Consider the following 21,702-nt stretch of genomic DNA (forward strand, 5'->3'; position numbering starts at 1 on the left):
TCTATTTTGTCCTTCAAAAGTGATACACATGGTAAAAATGAGAAACACATTCTGCAATATGGTGACAAAAAATAACATTGGGGGATCATACTTTTCTAATCTACTATGCATTCCAACTCACTCATTCCCCGCCTTATCTTCTACTCCCTCCGTGTCAATTTATACGAACCCATTTGACTGGGCACGACATTTAAGAAAGAGGGAAAACTTTTGAAACTTGTGATTCAAAATAAGCTTTGAAAATTTGTGTAGCTGTAAATCATTCATAAAGTAAATTTGTTTCCAAATTAAGAAAGAGGTCATTCATTTTGGCACGGACTAAAAAGGAAATAAGTTCAAACAAATTGAAACAGGGGAGTATATATTTTGTGTGTCTATATAGGATTTAGTTCATGTAGAAACAGGACTCTGTTCATAAAATGAACCTTTTCATTCTATTTTTTTTTTTTTCATTTCACTTCCTTCTTGTGCTACGTTTGATTAAAATGCTGGTAGAAAAGGGTGAAGTTACATCCAGTAGACTAATATCTGTCGTCCCTATCTAAATCAATTGTAAAGGGCGCGTTTGGAAATTCAACCACTGTAAAGTTTTTAGTCCTTAGTTTTATTACTGTTCCTTGTTCTGCTAAGTATCTGTTTGCCCAACGATAAAGGAATAGGTTGTGTGATAGCTGGGGATTTTCATCGCTAGAACAAGAAATGTTTCATGCACATAAAACTTGTAAGGGTCGTTTGGTTCGAAAATAAGTTATGCTGGGATTAGCTACGCTGAGATTAGTTATCCTGGTATTATTTCTTATTAATTGTTTGGTATGTTGTATTAAAACTAACATATATTACATAATTTCTAAGAAAAAGTTGTTTGTTTATAAAAATACCCTTCACCTTGCTTAGCTTTTTTATAGTTTCTTTGTCGTTTCATTCTTAAAAACAAAACCTCCACCTTCTTTAGCTTTTTATTTTCTTTAAAAATAACATGAATTGCACTCATATTTGTTATATTTTTTGCATCATTAATATTTACCTGATATTTCAGAATGGATTTTAACTACTTGTCTAGTGATTTGGCATCGACTTTTCTTTATGAGTCATAACACCGCATAAAATTTTGTCCATTATAAACACACATGGTTACACACACACACACATATATATATATATATATATGTAAAATCACTGTAGTCAAACAAAAACCACATGTAAAAAGTCTGTTCATTAATGAATTTTAGGAAATACCTACAGGAGAAAAGTATTGTTACTAAATATCTAAAGATTAAAAGTTAAGACTGAAGAAAATTGGATATTAAAGTTCCATAATTGCAAGCTAGTAGGGACTATAATTCTTAAATGGCATAATCAGATGTGGTTAACGAGTCTGAGGGGTTATATTGTTACTCAATACCTAAGGGTTAGGCAGCATATGCGTGCTTTTTATCTTTAGTTTCTCCCTTTTGATAATTTAACAGATACTCCATTAAACATAGCAACCGAGAAGAAAAATCAATTTAATAGAAAGCTTGATTCAGGTAGCAAAACGGTTTAAGGATATCACGGGTACTTTTATCAATTTAAATGTTTTATCGTGAGATAACTTATTTTGGGATTGTTATTCCACCCCCTAGCAGGTATAAGTTATCCCAGTGCTATTTTTAATCTTGGGATAACTTATCTCAAGATTAATAACCAAACAAGAGATAAACCGGTACTAATTGTTTATCCCAGACTATTTATACTTATCCCTTATCCAAACGACCCCTTAACACTTGATTATGGTTGCACTTTAATGGATTATGATGGGATACAAGTTTAAATGGATTATGATGTGACATAAGTTTAAATGGATTGCGATGTGATATAAGTTTAAATGGATTATGATGTGATATATGTCTCTTGAGAGAATGTAAGGACATAAGTTGTATAAATGTGTCATCCTTCGACCAAATAACTTGGAGTCCGCAACTTAAATGATTCAAAAAGTGACTGTGGGGATCAAAATAACTCAATAAAAAAAATAGTTATCAAAGTAATTTAGAGTTAAGTTCTATTGCGCACTAATTTAGTGCGCAATGGGGGTTGTATTTTTTATTTTTTTTTTATTTTAAAGTTTTGAAATTTCACGTTTTTTCATACTTTAACCAAATATTAGTCATGTTTCAAAACGCCAGAATATCAATATTTTATATAAAACCTGATATCTTTTTCTGCGAACAATAATGTAGGCTTAATACATCAAGTATACGTAAACATTTAGATTGTCGTTTTAGGGGTTGTAAAGTGCCCCGAAATAAGTTTTGTTTGTTTGGAAACTTATTGTCTTTAGGTTTAAGTGTTTTATTTATAATTAGTTTAGAATGTCACGCTAGTTAGTTATATACGATAAGATAACGAAAAGTAAAATAATATTTATCATTAAGAAATAGATACGCAAAAGTATACTTAATTTTTACTTAAACCATGCATCATGCACCCAAGTTGTTTTCTCAATGCTCCCACCTAGGTTTGATCCCTGGTGGTTGGCATAAAAAAAAAGATGGCTAAACCACCGAGCCAAGTTGGTGAACGCTACAATAGAGACACTTTTTATTTTTTTATAATGTTCACTAATGTCATCTAACTTGTTTTCATAAATTGAATTTCGAACCTTGAAATTGACATTGAAAACATCATTACCACGAGATTACCATCTTCAAATACATTTTTTATCACTAGATTTTACTAAAGATGAATGAAAATCGAGCACCAATTTAGGGCAAAATTCATATTAAATGTGAAAAAAGAGGTTTTTCTAAAAATTGGCGACCAAACCCCCCTCACGGCAGTTTGCGCGGCTAGATCTCGCAAAAATACGCAAAAAAAAAAAAAATCACCTAAATCGAACGTCTGAGCGCAAAGTTATTACCGTTTAAAATTTCACCAATTAATAATTACCTTTTCTCCCTATACTCATTATTTGATAATTTTATCTTATCGATTTATATAACTACTTAAGTCTACTGGATAAAAATTTTATGGGACTTGTATAACGCATTAATTTACTGCGTCATTCAAACAATTTTTTTTTAAAACAATTTTTTTAAACCTAAAGATAACAAGTTTCCAAGTAAACAAAACTTACTTTGGGATACTTTTCAACCCCCTAAAACAACAATCTAAACGCTTACATATACTTGATGTATTGAAACTACATTATTATTCGCACAAAAAGATATCAAATTCTATTTGAAATATTGATACTCCGACGTTTTGAAACATGACTAATCTTTAGTCAAAATATGAAAAGAAAAAAAAACGTGAAATTTCAAAACTTTAAAATTAAAAAAAAAATACTCCTATTGCGCACTAGGACTCAACTCTAAATTTACAGTTTGATCCTATTATGCACTAAAAGGTTACTTTGGTAACTTTTTTTTTATTGGGTTATTTTGGCCCCCACCGCTACTTTTTGGCTCATTTAAGTTGAGGACTCAAATAACTTGATCATTCTGAAGAACCCTCGTAGAAAACTTCTTCCTCATCCAATATAGCAAAGGCCATTTTTTCTCAAAGCGCAAGGCATTTTACAACCTAAAATGTATGCAATTTCTGTTCTTTTTTCTCTTCTTTTGTGTGTGTGTGTGTTTTGGGTGGGTTGCGGGGGTGAAGGGGGAAGCAAGATGATGTTACGTAACACCAGGAACTCAACAGAAATGAACCAAAATTCCAGTGCAAGGTGCCTATATTAAAAATAGTTGCTCAAAAAGTAAAAACTCAAGGAAACTAGAAGTCCATGGAAACAGTATTTTGGCAAAATGGCAAATTAAGATCTTGGTTTCTCCTTCTTCTCCTTGAAGAGAGCCAAGAGAGATACACCAGAAACCTTCACAACTTTGAACCTGACACCAGGAATATCTCCTACGGCATGACCCTTTCGACCAAATCCAGCAATCAACACCTCATCATTTTCTTCAATGTAGTTCAAACAACCATCATTAGGAACGAATGCAGCGATCTTCTTCCCGTTTTTGATCAATTGAACCCTAGCACATTTACGAATAGCAGAGTTGGGCTGCTTAGCCTCAATACCTCTACAAGTCATTTCAAATAATTTTGACTGTTTAGATACAAGGCCATAAAACAATAAGGCTAAAGGAGATCAGCAGCCATAAATCTCCGAGTATTTTCACTTTTGAAGTTGTATTTCAAATTTGAAAAGTACTTTTAAACAAGAACATTATTCCAAATATTTTTTGCAAAAAGTATAACCAAACACAACTTTCCCAAATAAAGTGAAAACTATTTGGAATCTACGGCCAAACGCCTGCAAAGAGAACTTACATCTTCTCAAGCACAATGCCTTTAGCATGGGATGAACCAGCAAATGGCTTCTTCCATTCATTTCCAAGATGGGACTTCTTGTAGGACTTGTCAGCCCATCTTTGTCTTCTGCGGTGGGACTTCAGCTTGCGTCCAGCTCCCATACCACGTGTCTTCCTGAAATTTTTACCCCATTGAGAGACAACATCACGAACAGAACCATTCTTCGTTTGTGTTTTCTCACTTTGACTAATATATTCTCAAGTACTATTGGAACATCTCAACTATTACTCAATGTTGGTGGATGAAAAAGCATAAAACCGAATTGGCATTCCAATGCAACATGGAAAATTACCAATCTATACAAACAATGATCTTCTATATCAAAACCCCAAGTGCTAATCGTCTTAGCATCATAGAATTTGTCAATATAATCTAGGAAAAAGCACATTAAATTCCTTTCAGGTTAATTCAGGTCATGGAAAATGTTAGTATCTCCGTCCCAGAATTTTCTGAATACGCCATGCTATCTCCTTACATAAAAGTGCTTTACGCAACAAAGTTAATAAAACTTAAATCTGCTAACTTCATGCACCATCAAGTCATGCAACAGATCTACTGTTCCTATAATCACCAATTTTTTATATAACTACTACAATTACATTCTTCTAAAACAATCAGATACTTATTTCTCATAAATTGAGCAATTCAATGAAAAATTATTACATATGAGGCAATGGACAAACTATAATCCGCATCAAATGTTTACACATACCCCTTCTGTCCCAATTTATGTGATACACTTTCTTTTTTAGTCTGTGCCAAGAAAAAAAAATTATACATTTCTATATTTAAAAATAATTTAACTTAAAAACTTTCCCTTTTATAGCCACACAAATATTTATGGCTTGTGTTAAAGCCCAAGTTTCAAAATTCTTTCTTTCTTTCTTAAACTCCGTGCATAGTCAAACTATGAGATGAAAGGAGTATAATTTAACTAGTATAAATCAATATATACATTTTTAAGCAAACAACAACAGAACCCAGATTTCAGGATATATATATAAAAGGAGATAACAATAACAGGAACCAATTAAAATGAAGTAAAAAAACTGAAACTTGAAATACAGATAGCAAAGTTTTTTAATAATGTAATTTGTAGATAACTATAACACATAGAAAATGATTTAAAGGAGAAAAAAGAATAAAGCATACCCCATGTTTGCAGAGTGAAGAGAAAGTCAAAACTTCAAATTAGGGTTTGAGAGGTTGATGAAGAGGCAGCCGCTCGTAAAACCCTAATTTCTTTATAAACACCTTTCAAATTTGTGAAGTAAATTGAATTGGATCTCTTGGATTGGGCTTGGAGAAATTGGGCTCAAGATTTTGGGCTCGTGGAATCATTTTTATAAGGGGAAGTTACATAAATTACTTATATCCGCTAGCCAATATACTATATGTATATGAATATTATACTCCATCCGTCCCGTTTTAAATGTTGCTTTGGCTCTTTTAACGGTCATTAAGAAAATGATAAATATAATGTATAGTTTACTAAGTTACTCCTATTTAATAAAGATAAACTAATTTTTCCTCTTAAATATTGTGCATATTTCTTTAATGTTAAAGGTCTATTTGGAAACCATTGTCACATTTAATCTTGAAAACCTAAAGTGACAATTTTTTTGGACAAATTGAATTAAAATGAGACCAGGGGAGTACATCTTTTGTCAATTTTTTGAGCTAGATGGCTATTTATGTAAATTTTCCTTCTGTTTTAAAATGTAATTTTAGGTTTGCACTTTCTTGTTTTAGTCATAAGAATATACTAGTGTTTAGAGGAAAAAAAAAGGGTTCTTTTAAAAATACTTTGGCTTGTTAAAAGGAGCATACTACTTATTTTTTTAGGCAATCTTAATATCTATCTTTTTTGATTTACCACATCTTCATTGATTATTAAGTAAAAACAATATTTAGCAAAGTGCGATTCTCATAACTATGAAACTTGGTAGCATATTTAGCTTATATCAAACTAGTTAGAGAGAGTAACAGTAATTACTTCCACTTTTATGTGCCTAATAACGAGTGTTGTGTTTAAAATCCACTAAAAATTAATAGTATAATCTTTAATTAGTGTATTATTTTCTAGCATGAAATTGTAGTAAAGTGAAGTGTATCTAGTGTACTTGGGTTGAGATATACCACAGTCCCGTCATTACCACCAAGCTTAAATTCTAATGCTCTCAATAGAAATCTTTCACACAATAAATGTGCGATCGAAATTTTTGTGATAATTTGTTTCTTGTAATTGCTTGTTTCTCTATTATAGTGAATTCTTAATTTTCTTTTTGCTCCATGTTATTCCCTTTCACACTAGTGTCTTTCTTTTTTCTTGGTTTTGTTGTCATTGTTGTGACCCTATTATTGTAGCTAAGAAAGTAAAATATCAGACAGTTGAGCCTGGAATTAGACTGTACTCTTATGAAACATTTTCTATTTTCTTTTCCTTAATACACGGTGTATCGATGTGAGACTCCCACAAGTACTACTGTGAAACACTTCCTCTCGTTTTTGCTATAGATCAACTTTTTTCCCTTCTAGTGATAAAGAATTTAGCATTAAAAAGAGTACAAGTTGATTAACTCACTTCCACCTGCCAAAATATCAGTTTTTGTTTTTCCAGGTTATGTGGATAGCCATTATTTCGAGTTGTCATTCCTAAGCTAGTAGTAAGTTCTTTACAGAGGCCATATCACCTAACCTACATATCTACAACTTTTCCTCAGATGGATGGAATTATCAAATAAATTTTGATATTAAATCTTATAAAGTATCGGGTTAAAGCTATTTACAGAACCTTTTTTTCTTACCTTTATGTTGCCAAAGGTTGGCATCTTCCTTAAACAGTAGACCGTTGCACATAATGAAGATGAGTCAAGAAACAATCTATGAAGCACACACTACATCAAGTCTGTATACGGCAAAAATCGGATATATGTTAAACCGGTAAGACCGGAGACCGAAGGAAGAAAGGGACAAGCACGTGCACGAAGACTTTCTTTCTGGACCGGAGGAGTGCTTGGACCGAAGAAAGGAGAGGACATCATTTGGTCCGGTTTCTCCATAGCCGAGTTGATCGTGGCCGTTGGTCCGTTTGATCGTGACCGTTGGTCCGGGTGATCCGTTACACAATTGTCATGCGTCAATACCGTTCTGCCACATTGTACTGCCAATCGTACGGGTGTCGAACCGTACAACCAACCTTATCCATTTTAGGGTTTTTCTTTATTCTTTAGGGTCTTATGTTGTATGAAGCCCATGAGACAAAGTTATAAATAGGGATCATTACTCTACTTTTAAGGGTTGGTGGATTGAGTTCTAAAACATTTGTAATAGCAATAATATATAAACCTCTCCCTCTCAAAATTTGATTTTGGTTCAGATTATTGTGTTCATCTTTTAGATCTGTTCAATCAAGCAATATTCATATATATAATTTTAGATAGCCGATTATTATTAACTTCTTCATAGCATATCCTTATATATCTTTTTTCTACCAAATAAATTAAGGCTTAACCACATATCCTATACCACACTCATAAATTTAATTGATTATCCAAATTTGGGGTAAACAAAGTCTGCAGTGAAAATTCATCCAGATTTCATCTTCAGCATAAAAATCTGAAGGAACACACACACTAAGTTCTACGATTAGTCAACTGCCCTGGGGTTTATTACACTTAGCAGAATATTGCTGGAACGTACAACAGTCTATATATGAACGCTTCAACGGCAAAATAAACTGAAAATTGCAAATGAAGTTACATTTCTTACAATCTCCTAAGGAAGCATATGGCAGGTGAGATTATAGAGGTCTCATTAATTCTGGAATAGCTTTACAAAAATCAGCTAAGAGATTTTTCCAGGAGGCCGAAGCTCATCAAAATACCTGACAAGGGGAAATAGTAGATATATTAGCAAAAACTGAAAAACGAAAAGCCAGATTATTGTTATTAGAGAAGACAAAAAACGTTTATTTGAAAGCAAACCTGCACGATATGCATCTATTTGTGACCCTTTTTTAATAAACTGCCAATCTTCTTCAACATATTGCCATTCTTCTTCTTGGGTGAATAACCATCATCCATATCTTCAGATAACGGAGAACGCAGCTTTCCACCGATAGTATGGTAGTCTAAAGAGCCTGTTCTCTCGACGTATCTTCCATTATTGCTAGTTGATAGCATAGCTGCAGCTGCTTCAGCAGCCTTTCTCCATTGATCAGATTGTACTTTTAACTTTCTCAACTCAGCTTCCATCTCGGAGTTAGTTGCCTGTGCTGCATTCAACTCCTCGATGACCCGTGCTGCTTTTCTACCACTTTTATCTGCTTCCTCGGTCAAATAGCCCATCTTCATCAGAGCCTCTCTTTCAGCAGTTCTCGAGGCTTCTGCTAAGGCAAGAACCTCGTCATTCTCCATTTCCCTCTTCTTGATTTCTGACTTGATCATCTCATTTGCCTTAGCAGTACTCTGCAACTCTGCCTCTTTATCAGATAAACTTGCCCTTAAATCTGCCAAGATTGACTCCGATTTTTTCAGTTCGTCTAGTAATTCGGATTCTCCATCAGCTGCCTGTATTTCTTCAACTTGTAATTTCAGCCCCTTATTTTCATCTGATTTTTTTTGTATTTCAGCTTCTTTGTCCATTAATTTCTTCTTTAACTCTTCCATATCTGCTTTTGCAGCATTTAACTTTGAGTTCCATTCAGTCTCTCTTCGAATCGATTCAGACTTTGTGCACTCCAGTATCTCATAAGCACTTCTTATCTGCAAGGTGTTCTGGATGCATTCTTCCTGATACCTTCTCTCAGAATTCTCCAATGCAGCCTGTAGTTGATTTACCTCATCTTTAAGACTACCGCGCTCAGTTTTGAGTTCATCAGCATCCACATTAATTCCTTTTTCTTGTGTGCTTTTGCTGCATTGCTCAGACTGGAGTTTGTTGACAAGTTCCTCCAGTTCAACCACTTGAGTCTTTGAATTCTCCAACTCCAATGACAAGGATTTGCAAGCCTCCATTACCTTCAGACCTTCACGGCGTAGAGTATTGTCCATCATCTTTGTGACTTCCAGCTCCATCTGAGCTTTACTCGCTTCTTCAAGCACAGTAGCTTCAGATTCCTTGCTTTCGTTTAACTGGTTTCGCACTTGCTCAAGCAATATAAGGGTTTCTTTGAGTTGTACCCTTAAGCATTCGGTCTCAGCATTAGCTGATTCAGCATGGCGAGTTTGAGTAGCTTCAGAATCAGCTACTATATCAAGCTGAAGTTTAAGCTTTTGGATTTCATTTAGAGCAGAAGCCAGAGCAGCAGAGTCCAATTCTTGCTGCTTCTGTACAGCCTCAAGTTCAGATTTCCATTCTCGATCCCGATCTTGTGAGATTTTACGTAGCTCCAGGAGTCTAGCTTCTTCAAAATCTGAACGCTCAAGCAGCTGCTTCTCAGACTCCTCAAGCTTCTCTGACATGGCTGCAAGCTGCTTCTTAATTTCGTCAGCCTCTTGTTGAGATGTTTTCTTCAATGATTCTGATAAACTGAGCTGTTCCTTTGCCGCCTTCACCTCTTCTTGGAGTTGAGCAAGTTGGTCTTCCAAACCGGACATTCTGCCTGGACGTTTTTGCTGTGCTTTACAAAATAAGAAGAATGAGCATTGTAGTAATATCGGATGGCCTTTAAGTAGGAAGAAAGCTACTAAAGAAGCAATAATCTATATAATAGATAGAGAATTTATGAATTCACGACTTCCGTGTTTAATGAATGTTATACAATTATTTTCCACCATAACAGAATGACAAGTCCAACTGAGCAAAGAAAGCTACAGTACGCAGAGGATTCTGCAGATTTTATGCAACCATAAAGGGACAGTCTAACTGCTAACTATAAGAATGAGATAAACAGCAAATTTAACAGCTTAATAGAAGGAAAAAAAATTATTGGCGCATATTTGATATATACCTTGTCTCAGTAGTGATAACCATTGACGAACTTTAAAACTAAGGTTTTTAACTTTCTCCAAGTAATAGTGTAATACCGTAGATTTTGTGCCAAGGAAAGATTTAAGTACCTCCATTGCTGGACTTCGGGGTGACCGGCGACCAATAACTTTAGGACTCCTGTCCTTTGGTGTCCTGCAAGCTGGATTTGGAGATGAAACAGAATCAACATCCGGCCCTGAAGTTTTGAGCTTTCGAGCTGTCTTCGCTGTAGATGGAGATGTCCTTTGTGGCACCTCAACAGAAACAGTCCTTCAGCCAAAAACATGTGAGAAGGAGAATAAGCTAATCAAACGGCAAGCACAGACAAAAGAGGAACTACCAGCAGAGAATGATTTCACAACTGCCATGCAAATTAACTTTACAGAACTAAAGCAATAGTAGTATTTCTTTTCTTATAAATTATAGAACTTTAAACGATATAGTTCTTCAAAGATGGATCTTATAGCAAATATCTGCAGCAGCAACATGAAAAGACAAAATGGCACTTTGAATTATTCTTACACCACTCCTTCCTTCCCTCAGAGTCACTTCACTTTTCTTTTTTCTGAGATAGCAAAGCTGATGACATGTTGATTTTCAAAGCACAGTTCAGTTATGACTTATGAAAATCTCAAAAGCATTAGCACACTCGACTTATTGCTTAAAGGACCAATGCCTCAAGACAATCACCATCTGCTGTTTTAGAAATCAATTTGGCTATGTAAGAATGAAATAAAAGGGATGAATTTAAAACGAGAACTTATGGTTGAAAATTAGTTAAGATACTGATCTAACAACATAACCAATAAATCAAGGGGAAGCAAGAATAAGGCCTTTGAATTACTTGGAAAGATCAACAAAAGCAGAGCGAATGAATTAGAAATACCTTCCTTTTGGTGTCTGCATATTCATTTCCTCTCAGTAGTAGATGTAGAAATGACAAACTAAATTCCCTTTCTTCAAAGACCAACCTGACCTGCAACACGGGAGACATTTCAGAGGATTCCTTGTCTGAGAAAGAAATGCTATTGTATGGACATATGCAAAATTATAGACAGATTATGGTTCATGAGGGATCTGAAAACTTTAAGATTTAAAATGCATATAAAACAAAACAAACTGCACTATACATTAAAGAAAACAACATAAAAACTGCCTCCACTCTCACCAACAAACTTACTACCGGAGGAAGAAACCAAAACAGAAAAAGGAAAATTGGAAGTCAAAGAAATTTGCAATCCAAGAAAACAAAAACTATCATTATGTAAGCCATTTATCAACTTTCTTAACTTTTACTCCAACTTTTACTCCAGTGCTTATACTATATAGCTAAAACATCTGTGGGACAACATGGTGCATAAGAAAATGATTTTTGAAACCACATTTTGGCAAACATTTCAAAAGTCCCCATTTTGACACATAAACAGATAATGCTTCTTAAAAAGAAGGGAAAACAGAAAGTCCATCAAGTTGCAAAGGTACAACAGAATCAGCACAAAAATAAGATCCATTAATAGCTTTACCCAAAGGGATAAATCACGTTTACACTTAAGATAAAAAGTCACTTGGGGGACATAGCTTATATTTATGTAAAATGCAAAGCAAAACCAAATAACTTAAAAGTTATTCAGGGTGATATTATCTCCCATTCATGTTTATGTCAGGTAATATTATCTCCCATTCATGTTTATGTCAGGTGATATAGATCTAAAGAAATTAAAAACTCTTCATTGCCCTCTCCAAGTAGGCCACAAGAAAATAAAAAGAAAGCAGTTTCATCTGCTTGTGCAAAACAACAAAGCCTCCAAAACAGAGCTCCAAAGCTATGTCAACCAAGCTACGTTGTAAAACAAACACAAAATTTCTTCAAAAACTGAAACTTTATCAATAAAGAAACCGACCCACATGAGAAATCAATGCTCTCAGCAACTAAAAATTTCATATAAGCAGAGAGAAAGACCAATCATTCCAAATAACAAAACCCAAAACCTCCAAAACCAGAGCTCTGAAGCTATGTCAACCTACATTGTAAAAGCAACACAAAATTTCCTCAAAGACTGAAACTTTATCCAAACAGAAACCAACCCACATGAAAAATCAGTGCTCTAAAGCTATGCCAATCTACATTATAAAACAAACTCAAAATTTCTTTTCAGACTGAAACTTTATCAAAAAAGAAACCAATCCACATGAGAAATCAATGCTCTTAGCAAAATACAAAGTACACCAAACACATACAAACAGAGGGAAAGACCAACATGTAAAAGAACAAAAAGCAACCATTCTTTAACATTTCTGCAGGTAAATGAACAGTTTCTTTAGACTTACCAAAAAGATCTCAACCAAGTGAAAAAAAAAAATCAAGAAAACAAGCTGGAACAGTTCCCTTTGTGGGGAAAAATGAGAAAGAAAATGTGGCTCAAGCTTCAAGAAAAATGAAGCAGAAGAAAGAACCCTAAAGAGAGAGGTGAAGAACTCGAGGGAAGCTTAATTTGCGTTGGTACAAATAGACACACAAACCAATTAGCAGGAGAGTAGTAGCTAAGCTCAACGCAGTTTCCCAAGTGACTGGTCTAGTCCACTGTCTTCTTTTCACTTACTGTGTTTGTTTTTGTCACTGTTTGGATAAAGAAAGTATAAAACGAACTTAACTAGAAAAGAAATGCAAGATAATAAGGGCCTGTTTGGAAAGCCGCCAAGGTAATTGGAATTACGTGTAATTACACAATTTGATTTGTCTGTTTGGCCAAGTAATTACACAGTTAAGTGAAAATTGAGTGTAATTGCAAGGGTGTAATTACACTATCCAATTCTAAAGGGAGGTTGAGAATTGGGTGTAATTACACCCTGTGATTACATGATTACTTTTTAGTTTGTTTCTTTTTTGTTTATTTTAATTTCTTTTTTATCTCTATTCATTTAATTTCTTTTGATTTTTAATTTATTTTTTATTTCTATTATTTTAATTTTTTAAAATATATTTTTCTTTTTATATTATTTATTTTTCATTTCTTTTCTTCTCATTCTCAACTTTTACTTCTTGTGGTTCGATGTAATTGCTCTTTTTTTTTATTATTCATTTAGCATAACCGCGTTATTATTGGAAAGAATGAGTCATTAACAAACTTGGCATATAACGACGTTATTAAAGTAGAATTTCGTTGTGAATGAGGTTATAGACTTATATTTTCCCTTTCTTTTAAATTATTTACTTAAGTTACGTTGGAACTTACTTATATAATGTTGGAATTTGAAATAAGAGTATTATGCTACACTTTTTCTTTTGGATTTTGAATTTAGGTTATATTTTTAATTTTAAGTTATTTGCTTTTATATTGCATATTGTTTATTTTTTACTTCCATTTGATGGATTTTTTGTGTCAAACATTCAATCCATAACGTTCTCACAAAAAAAAAGTCTTCTTTTAGGTTTTATAATTAATTAAAATTAAATATTATTAATTTGAAAAATATATATCAATTATTTTTTACAATATTAGTTACAAATATATGATTATTAATTAATATATTTTCAAGAAACAATGTGTTATTAAATAACTAATTTAATATCATTTATAAAGGCAAATATTTTTTAAATATTAATTTTAAATTTTTTATAATTAAATTTTATTTTTAAATTAAACTAACTGTGTAATTACACTTGTGCAACCAAATAGCACGCTTGTAATTACACTGTAATTACATTAAGACAAACAAACAGGTCATTGTAATTACACTACTGTGTAATTACTAGGCTGTGTAATTACAACCCTAGTAATTACACCAATTCCAATTACCAGGTGGCTTTCCAAACAGGCCCTAAAATCCTAAAACAACAACAATAGACCAGGTGTAATGTCACAAGCCGGGGTCTAAGGAGTGTAGGATGTAGCAGACTAGTGGCGGCAAATGGGCGGGTTTAGTCGAATTTGATCTGGTTGAATAGGGGTTGAACTTCTTTTATTTTTTGCACGGATTGCCCTTCATTTGGGGTGGTCTTTAATTTTTGCCCTTCAAATTGGTGGTCTTTAAGTTTTGCCTTTCAAATTGGTGGTCTTTTAGTTTTGCCCTTCGCTTAATACCACGAGGTTGTAGGTTCGAACCCCAATTCAGCAAAAAAAAAAATCGCAAGGCAGAATTTTACAACCTGCCCATGTAAGGCAGAATACGGGCCTTAAGGCAGAAATTTGTAAATTCTGTCCATGTGCAAATTCTGCCCGTAAGGCCCAAATTCTGCTAAATTTTGCCTGAAAGGAAAAAGTTGAAGACCACCATTTTGAGGGGTAAAAATTAAAGACCACCCCAGCGAAGGTCAATCCTGCAAATTTTCAACCAGCCCATATGTCATGTGGTTAAAATATGAGTTGGGTGATAAATGGGCTGGTTGGTTATGATTTAGCCCATATTATATTAGTATAATAAGCACACCTTACCCTACCTTTGTAGAGAGGTTATTTTTGATACTCAAAAGAAATATAACTTACGCAGGATTGTAAGAAAAATGAGATAATATACAAATCAAGTACAACAACATATATTAATACTCAATGGAGAATAGGAAAACTACGTGATACCTAAAACATACTACTGCTAAACGAACGACGACATTTAGGTGTCAACTAACCTTCTATCGTGATCCTCGATCTTCATATTTTTCTACCTAATATCATATCATGTCCTCAGTGAACTAAAATTGTGTTATGTATAGTAAAAATGCTGATATGTAGAAATTAATGCCCACTCTCGGGGAACAAGCGCTTGACTAGGCTCTCCCTAGTTTGGACCGTTTGGTAGTCTCCTTGCCAGACAAAATTTTCAATATTTAAATAAAATAAAATAAATATAATATATATTCTTTATTATTTATTTTAGTTAATGTCTCTTAGGCTCGTTTGGTTCGAGGGATAAGCATAAATAATCTCAGAATTATATTTGAGATGACTTTATTCCGCATTTGATTGAGATAAAATCGCGGTATAACTAATCCATGGATTAATTATGCCGGGAGTGTTATTTTATCCCTGTAGAAAGGTGGAATAACTTATCCTGGAATTACTTGTTTCCAACCAAACGACCCCTTAAGGTTAAGTTATTTGGTTTTGATATAATAGTGAATGGGCATAATATTTTTCATGAGGCCGCTCTCATCAGAACTATTCTCATATATTTTTCTCGCATTACGTGTGCAAAAGGCAAGAGGCTAGCCTTCTCCTCCTTTTCTTAGCAGTATTATTTAGGTATCGCGTACACTTATCGCGTTGTAATTGGTATGTTGTCGTAAGCCTGGCAACCGGTTCCAACCGGAACCGGACCGGTAACCGGTTAGGGAACCGGCCGGTTCCGGTTAAAAAATCGGAACCGGTTAACCGGTTCCGGTTTACCGGTTCCGGTTTACCGGTTTGAAACTCCAAACCGGAACCGATCCGGTTTGGAGTCGTTAAAACCTTCTTTTTTATATTTTTTGTATTATATATATACTATATAGTATCTATTAGTATATTGTAGGTATATTTACATATGTTATACAACTTTATAATTAAAGTTTAAATATTTACTGACTAACAGGCTAATAGCAAGTCAGCAATACAGAATAGTGCTTTTCGTATACATATATATGTTTAAGTATACTATATATATATATATATATATATATATATATTATAAGTATATTCTTAGTATATTTTAGGTATATTCCCAACTTAATAAAAGTAAAAATATGAACACAAGTAAATAGAAGAAAGCTCAATGAGCCATATATTTTAGGGAATTCTATATAGCATAACTAACTCTACTACATATTTATATATAGTAGCTATAATTTAAAATAATTACATCCCATAGCTAAAAGTTGTATGTTAATGACACTTATTAGCTATTAAGCTAAAAATACAGAACTCTCTCCTGCTCCTCCTCCTTCTCCTCTCTCTAACGTCTACAACTCTCTCTCTCTAACGTCCCTTCTGCTCTCTCTTCCATTTTCTCTCTCCTTACCGCCACCACCATGGCCGACGTTATCGGAGTTCCGCCGGCGGTGGTGGTTGTCGGAGCAGAAGAAGACGGCTTTATTGTAAAAGAATTCCTCAAATTCATAAGAATCTACTAATCTACTGTGCACAAAAACCCAACTAAAACCAAACTCCAGAACCACATGAATAGCTTCGCCATGGCTCTCACCTTCAAACTCTCTCTCTCTCTCTGGTGTCACCACACAATTCTTCGGAAAGAGAGAGAGCAGGAAAGAATAAAGAAGAATGGAACTATTGATGGAGTATTTGTAAATGTGAAGGTCTTGCTTTTTTATTGGTGCTAATCTTTTGTCTGTATGAATACATATAAAAAAACATAGATCTCAAGAAATAAGGATGGAGGAAAAGGAAACAGAAGTTGGGGAAGCTTAACAGAACATGGAGAAGAGCAAAATGAGCCATTATGTATCAATTAAAAAGGGTCGAGTTAAGACACACTATCTCATTTTTCCTCCAGATCTGTCGCCACCATCGGCACTGCTCCTTCCCCTTCTTTCTTCGGTCATCATCTTCTCCAGATCTGTTGAATTTATTTTTTGTATTGAGTATTTGAGTGTATTCGTTAGTTGTTGTTGAGTTCTATGTTGTTGCTGTTGGCCGTGGTTGTTGTTGTTGTTCGTCGTCTCTCTCTCTTCTGACGACGACGACTTACAACTCCGCAGCGGTCATATCTGGATGGAAACAATCAGATCTGGTCAGAATTTGGCCGGAATTTTATTTATTGTATTCAGTTTTGAGTATATTCGTTAATTTTATTTCTTGTATACAAATGAATACAGTGAATTTTGAAGTGTATACAAATGAATATAGTGAAATTTATTTCTTTGTATTCAGTTTTTTAGTGTATTCATTAATTTTTTTAGTGCAAAATTCTGTGTTTTGGGGTGTATTTTGAAGGATTTTTTTTTTTTGTATACAATTGGTTTTAAATACAGTGTAAAAGTAACTATAGATGAATACATTTGACATGAATACAGTTGAGTTGAATACATATGACTTGAATACAGTAAAAAGAATTTTTGAAATTTTTTTATTCACTGTATTCATGAATACAACTAGGCCGTTTTATGAATACAGCGAGCCATTTTTCGAATACAGCGGGGTAACTGTAGCTACAAAATGTAAATATTGAAACTGTAGCTATGGCAAAATTTAAACCCCCAAAGTGTAGTCATTTATGTAAAATTCCCTATATTTTATTCATTCTTGGATAACATTTATTTGCAAGTTGTATTTTTTTTTAACTTGCAAATAATACATGAGTTGTACAAAAATAGTAGAATAATAAAATCACCAATTTTGAACCATTTCGTTAATTTCCCCAACATCATATTCGGTCATGGAAATATCTTCAAAGTCTTCCATTTGGTCCGGTCCACTAGCTATCAAATCTTCAATTTCTTCCTCTTCGCCTTCCTCCGCTTGTAAGTTTTGGTTGCGTCGCTCCGATCTAATCCAATCGCGAATGCACACTAGTATTTGCAAGCTAAAGCCGGATAATGAATGTCTATGGTCTCCAATTTGTTGTCTTCCTTGGCTAAATGCGCTCTCTGAAGCCACGGTTGATACTTGAACCGTAAGGATATCTCGAGTCATTCTTGAAAGTACCGGATAACTTGCCTTGTACTTCTTCGACCATGCTAAGACGTCCAAATCATCTTGTTGGTTGATATCCACATTTGGCTGCATCAAATAAAAGTTATATTCATCAAAGTTTGCAGTAGAAGAAGAAGCTGGCTGTGAATGTAAAACTTTTAAACCCGACAAGCCCTTTTTGCTACTCTGAGAAGTAGTAGGGTGTGGAGCAACGGGTGTAGCACGTTCTTCCAAACTAGAATAATGAGTAAAAACTCTTCTAAACTCATCATCAATAGCGAGATCGGCTTCAGCTAAAGATGGTTGAACTCCCTCTTCAATTTCTAAAAATGTATAAATTTGACTAACCAAATTTTTAGTAAAAGACAGTTTTAAACAAGGATTTAAAAGGGAACCCAATATAAATAAAGTTGGGATGGGAAAAAAAATACTTCTTAAATTTGATTATCATTTCAAAAATAGCCACTTGATAATCGGGTTTATATTTATACTCTTGTAAAACTCTAGCTATTTCCGCTAAGTAGGCTAAAATTCCGGTTACCGTGGGATAGAATTGTCTAGAAAAAGCAAGAGTTGCATTATAAAAAATTTCTAAGAGGTCAACACATTCTTTAACATCTTCCCATTGCGCATAATTTAACCAATCATCACTATCAGTATTATATTTGTTGTGAACTTGTTGTATGAGAATCTTATACTCATATGCTTGTTGTAGCATAATGTAAGTGTAGTTCCACCTAATCTCAATTTCTACTTGAATTTTCTTAGGTCTAAGGTTATTTTCCACACAAGCATTCTTAAAATCTCTAATTCTTCCCCTATTAGCATTACAAAAAAGAAACGCAACCGCATCTCTAACTTTTTTAACAGAATCGTCAAAATGTGCAAGACCATCTTTAACAATTAAATTTAAAATGTGACAACTACATCTAACATGAAAAATATTTCTTAGCGGAGGGTTTAGTTATCTTTTTATAAGACCTATCGCCTTTGTATTATTAGAAGCATTATCTAAAGCAATACAAAGTGTTTTTCTATAAGTTAAAAAATCTCATAATAGTAGACATTGAATCGGCTAAAAAATTTCCATCGTGACGACCTTTTCCTTTGTCATATAAAAAAGCTATAATTATTTTTTGCATAACCCAGTTGTTATCAACCCAATGACATGTAATAGCAAAAAAATCTAAATGGTTAATACTAAGATCCAAATCAGCGGTAAGACAAACATTACAATTTAAAGAATTAAATACATGGCGCAAATAAAATCTATATTTTTTAAACAAATCTATAACATCGGCTCTACAAGTACTTCTAGGAATACCCTCAAATAACGGATTATAACAACGTTGAATGTAAGTAACAAACCCCAAACCCGAGGGAAAGGAAAATGGTAAACAATCATAAGCTACCATTTTAGCTATTTCTACGCGTTCTTTTTTCTTGTCATACTTAAAATTTCTACCGGTTCGTGGGTCTATCGTCATTTGAATCCCCCCCCCCCCCCACACACACACACACATTTGAACCTGTTTGCTTTCCCCAAATATCCATATGTTTGGTTCTCATATGAGCATTTAGTGTACCCGTTCCACCATCCTTACCAATTCCTTGCTTAAAACTAAATACTTGTCTACATATGTTACATGTAGCTGATTGGTTTTCCCTATTCTTAGTCATAAATTTCCAAACTTTAGCTGTTGGCTTACGAGTTCTAGGTGGTTTATCTTGTGTATGTGATTGTGCAGGACATGTATCTCCTATGGGATTTTCGGGGGGTTGTGTTTCATCATCATCATCTAAGTCTTCATCAAAAGTGTCGGTAAAATGTTGTTGCATTGCCTCATGACCTAAAAGTGGATTATTTCCACCAACATCAATACCTAAATTAGGTGTTTCTTCCACAAAGGTTTCCTCATTAAGCGCACCCCTAACAATACGACTACTACTACCGGCACCACGTCTTAATCTCTTAGACATTATTAAGTAGAATTAATTTAAATCACAATCAAATAAATCACAAGAAATAAATTACAACAAATTAAATTGCTAGAATTAAATTGCGTAAATTAAATTGCGAAAAATAAATTGCTAGAATTAAATTGCAAAACATAAAGATAGAGTTGGAACGAAGGTATCAAATTGCCGGATTAATTTCCAACAAAGTGAAGGCGGCTAGAATTGCAAATCCACTAAAGCTACTTCGGATTGTTGCAAAATCACCAACTCCACCAACAATATTATAATTGCAAAATTAATAATTGAAAGTTGAAACTATAATAAGACTTTGTGGCTAATTATTGCAAAGTAACTATAATTGAGAGATTGAGAGAAAGATGAAGAAGAGTGAATTGGTGTGAATTAAAATGAAAATGAAGAAGGGTTTATATAAGGGTGGGGATGGGTTAAAGTGTTAAAAAAAAAATTGGGAGCCAAAAATTAACAAAATGACCGTTTGGCAACGACCATTTTTGCAATGGACCGTTGCCAACGGTCCATTAACGGACACTGTGCGGCGGCCCAACGGCTCTTTTTTTTTTTTTTTTTTTAATTTTCACCGGTTAAACCAATTTAACCGGTCCGGTTCCGATTTTACTGGTTTAACCGGTTCCGGTTTTCAAAATATCGGAACCGGACCGATAATAAACAACACGGTTAACCGGTTCCGGTTTAACCGGTCCGGTTATCGGTTTTAACCGGTTAAACCGAACCGGTTAACAGGTTTATGTTGTCGTTATTCTCATATATGTTACAATGATATTTGTAAATACATAATTTAACATATATAAATTTTATATTATATAGTACTTCTGTATACTTTATTTAGTCTTATAATTAAATAAGTAGTACTATCAAAGACTTTGGAATTGACAATTGAGAATCTTTTAACACGCGAATCAAGGGAGTGAGTAGGTTTTTTTTAGGGTTCTATTTTTATCTTTGGTTATGGGTTTAATTATTTGGAGTATTGAAGGTCCGTTAAAGCTTATCAGAAATCATTTTCTAAAAAGAAAAAAAGATTTAGGGCCCGTTTGGTCATAAATACCAAAAAAAAAAATCACTTTTTTTGGAATTTTTGAAGTTGGAGTTGGAATTATGTTTGACCATAGTTTTTGAAATTGTAGTTTTTAGTGAAATGTAATGTAAAAAAGTGAAAAAAGTGAAAAAAAATTAAAAAATAAGTTTTTCTTGTTTTTAGTATTCCGGAATACAACTCCGAAAAAAAGTGAATAATTTTTATGGCCAAACGCTAAAAGTAAAAAAAAGTGAAAAAAAATTTCGGAAAAAAGTGAATAATTTTATGGCCAAACGCCCACTTAAGCTCCCATTTGGTAAAGATTTTGGAAGCTTCTTTTTAAAAAAGAAAATTGAAAATATCATTTGTTCATAAATTTGATCAGTTTGTACAAAAATTAAAGAAAATATTTCAAGTTCCAAAAACTTGATTTGGTGAAAAACATCTTTTCCAAGTAAAATATATGTTCAAACACAACTTTTAAGTTCCAAAATTTATTTTTGGACACAACTTCAAATTTTTTTTATTTTTTTTTTAAGTTTCACAAAATTTATGGCCAAATGCTAGCTTAATGTTCACCACGGTTTGATTCCTTCCTTTCTGCTCAAGTCTTAACTATCAATTTCATCGATGTAAAGGCTACAATTTTTATATATGGAGAAAATATTATATGGTTGAATGCATTAGTTCTTCATCGTTAATTGAAAAGAGACGGTACATCTATACAAGCGGCTT

At 33.6% G+C, this 21,702-nt stretch overlaps 2 protein-coding genes across 4 annotated transcripts; both read right to left on the reverse strand.

Moving 5' to 3' along the window:
• Positions 1–3,687: 3,687 nt before the first annotated feature.
• Positions 3,688–5,666, reverse strand: LOC132607092 (small ribosomal subunit protein uS12). 2 transcript variants are annotated; one of them, XM_060320908.1, is made up of 3 exons: positions 5,509–5,666; positions 4,315–4,470; positions 3,688–4,016 (listed from the first exon to the last, which is right to left on the reverse strand). In XM_060320908.1, the coding sequence occupies exons 1-3, from the start codon at positions 5,511–5,513 to the stop codon at positions 3,797–3,799; spliced, it is 381 nt and encodes a 126-aa protein (XP_060176891.1). In that variant the 5' UTR covers positions 5,514–5,666; the 3' UTR covers positions 3,688–3,796. The 2 variants fall into 2 exon arrangements, with proteins under 2 accessions (XP_060176891.1, XP_060176890.1); XM_060320907.1 differs by having other exon boundaries at positions 3,688–4,064.
• Positions 5,667–7,881: 2,215 nt separating this feature from the next.
• LOC132607095 (interactor of constitutive active ROPs 2, chloroplastic-like) lies at positions 7,882–12,959 on the reverse strand. 2 transcript variants are annotated; one of them, XM_060320911.1, is made up of 5 exons: positions 12,850–12,959; positions 11,216–11,305; positions 10,419–10,599; positions 8,343–9,974; positions 7,882–8,242 (listed from the first exon to the last, which is right to left on the reverse strand). In XM_060320911.1, the coding sequence occupies exons 2-4, from the start codon at positions 11,239–11,241 to the stop codon at positions 8,358–8,360; spliced, it is 1,824 nt and encodes a 607-aa protein (XP_060176894.1). In that variant the 5' UTR covers positions 11,242–11,305; positions 12,850–12,959; the 3' UTR covers positions 7,882–8,242; positions 8,343–8,357. The 2 variants fall into 2 exon arrangements, with proteins under 2 accessions (XP_060176894.1, XP_060176893.1); XM_060320910.1 differs by having other exon boundaries at positions 12,658–12,940.
• Between the last annotated feature and the right edge of the window lie 8,743 nt (positions 12,960–21,702).

Source organism: Lycium barbarum, chromosome 8 (assembly GCF_019175385.1).
Source record: "Lycium barbarum isolate Lr01 chromosome 8, ASM1917538v2, whole genome shotgun sequence".
NCBI lineage: Eukaryota > Viridiplantae > Streptophyta > Magnoliopsida > Solanales > Solanaceae > Lycium > Lycium barbarum.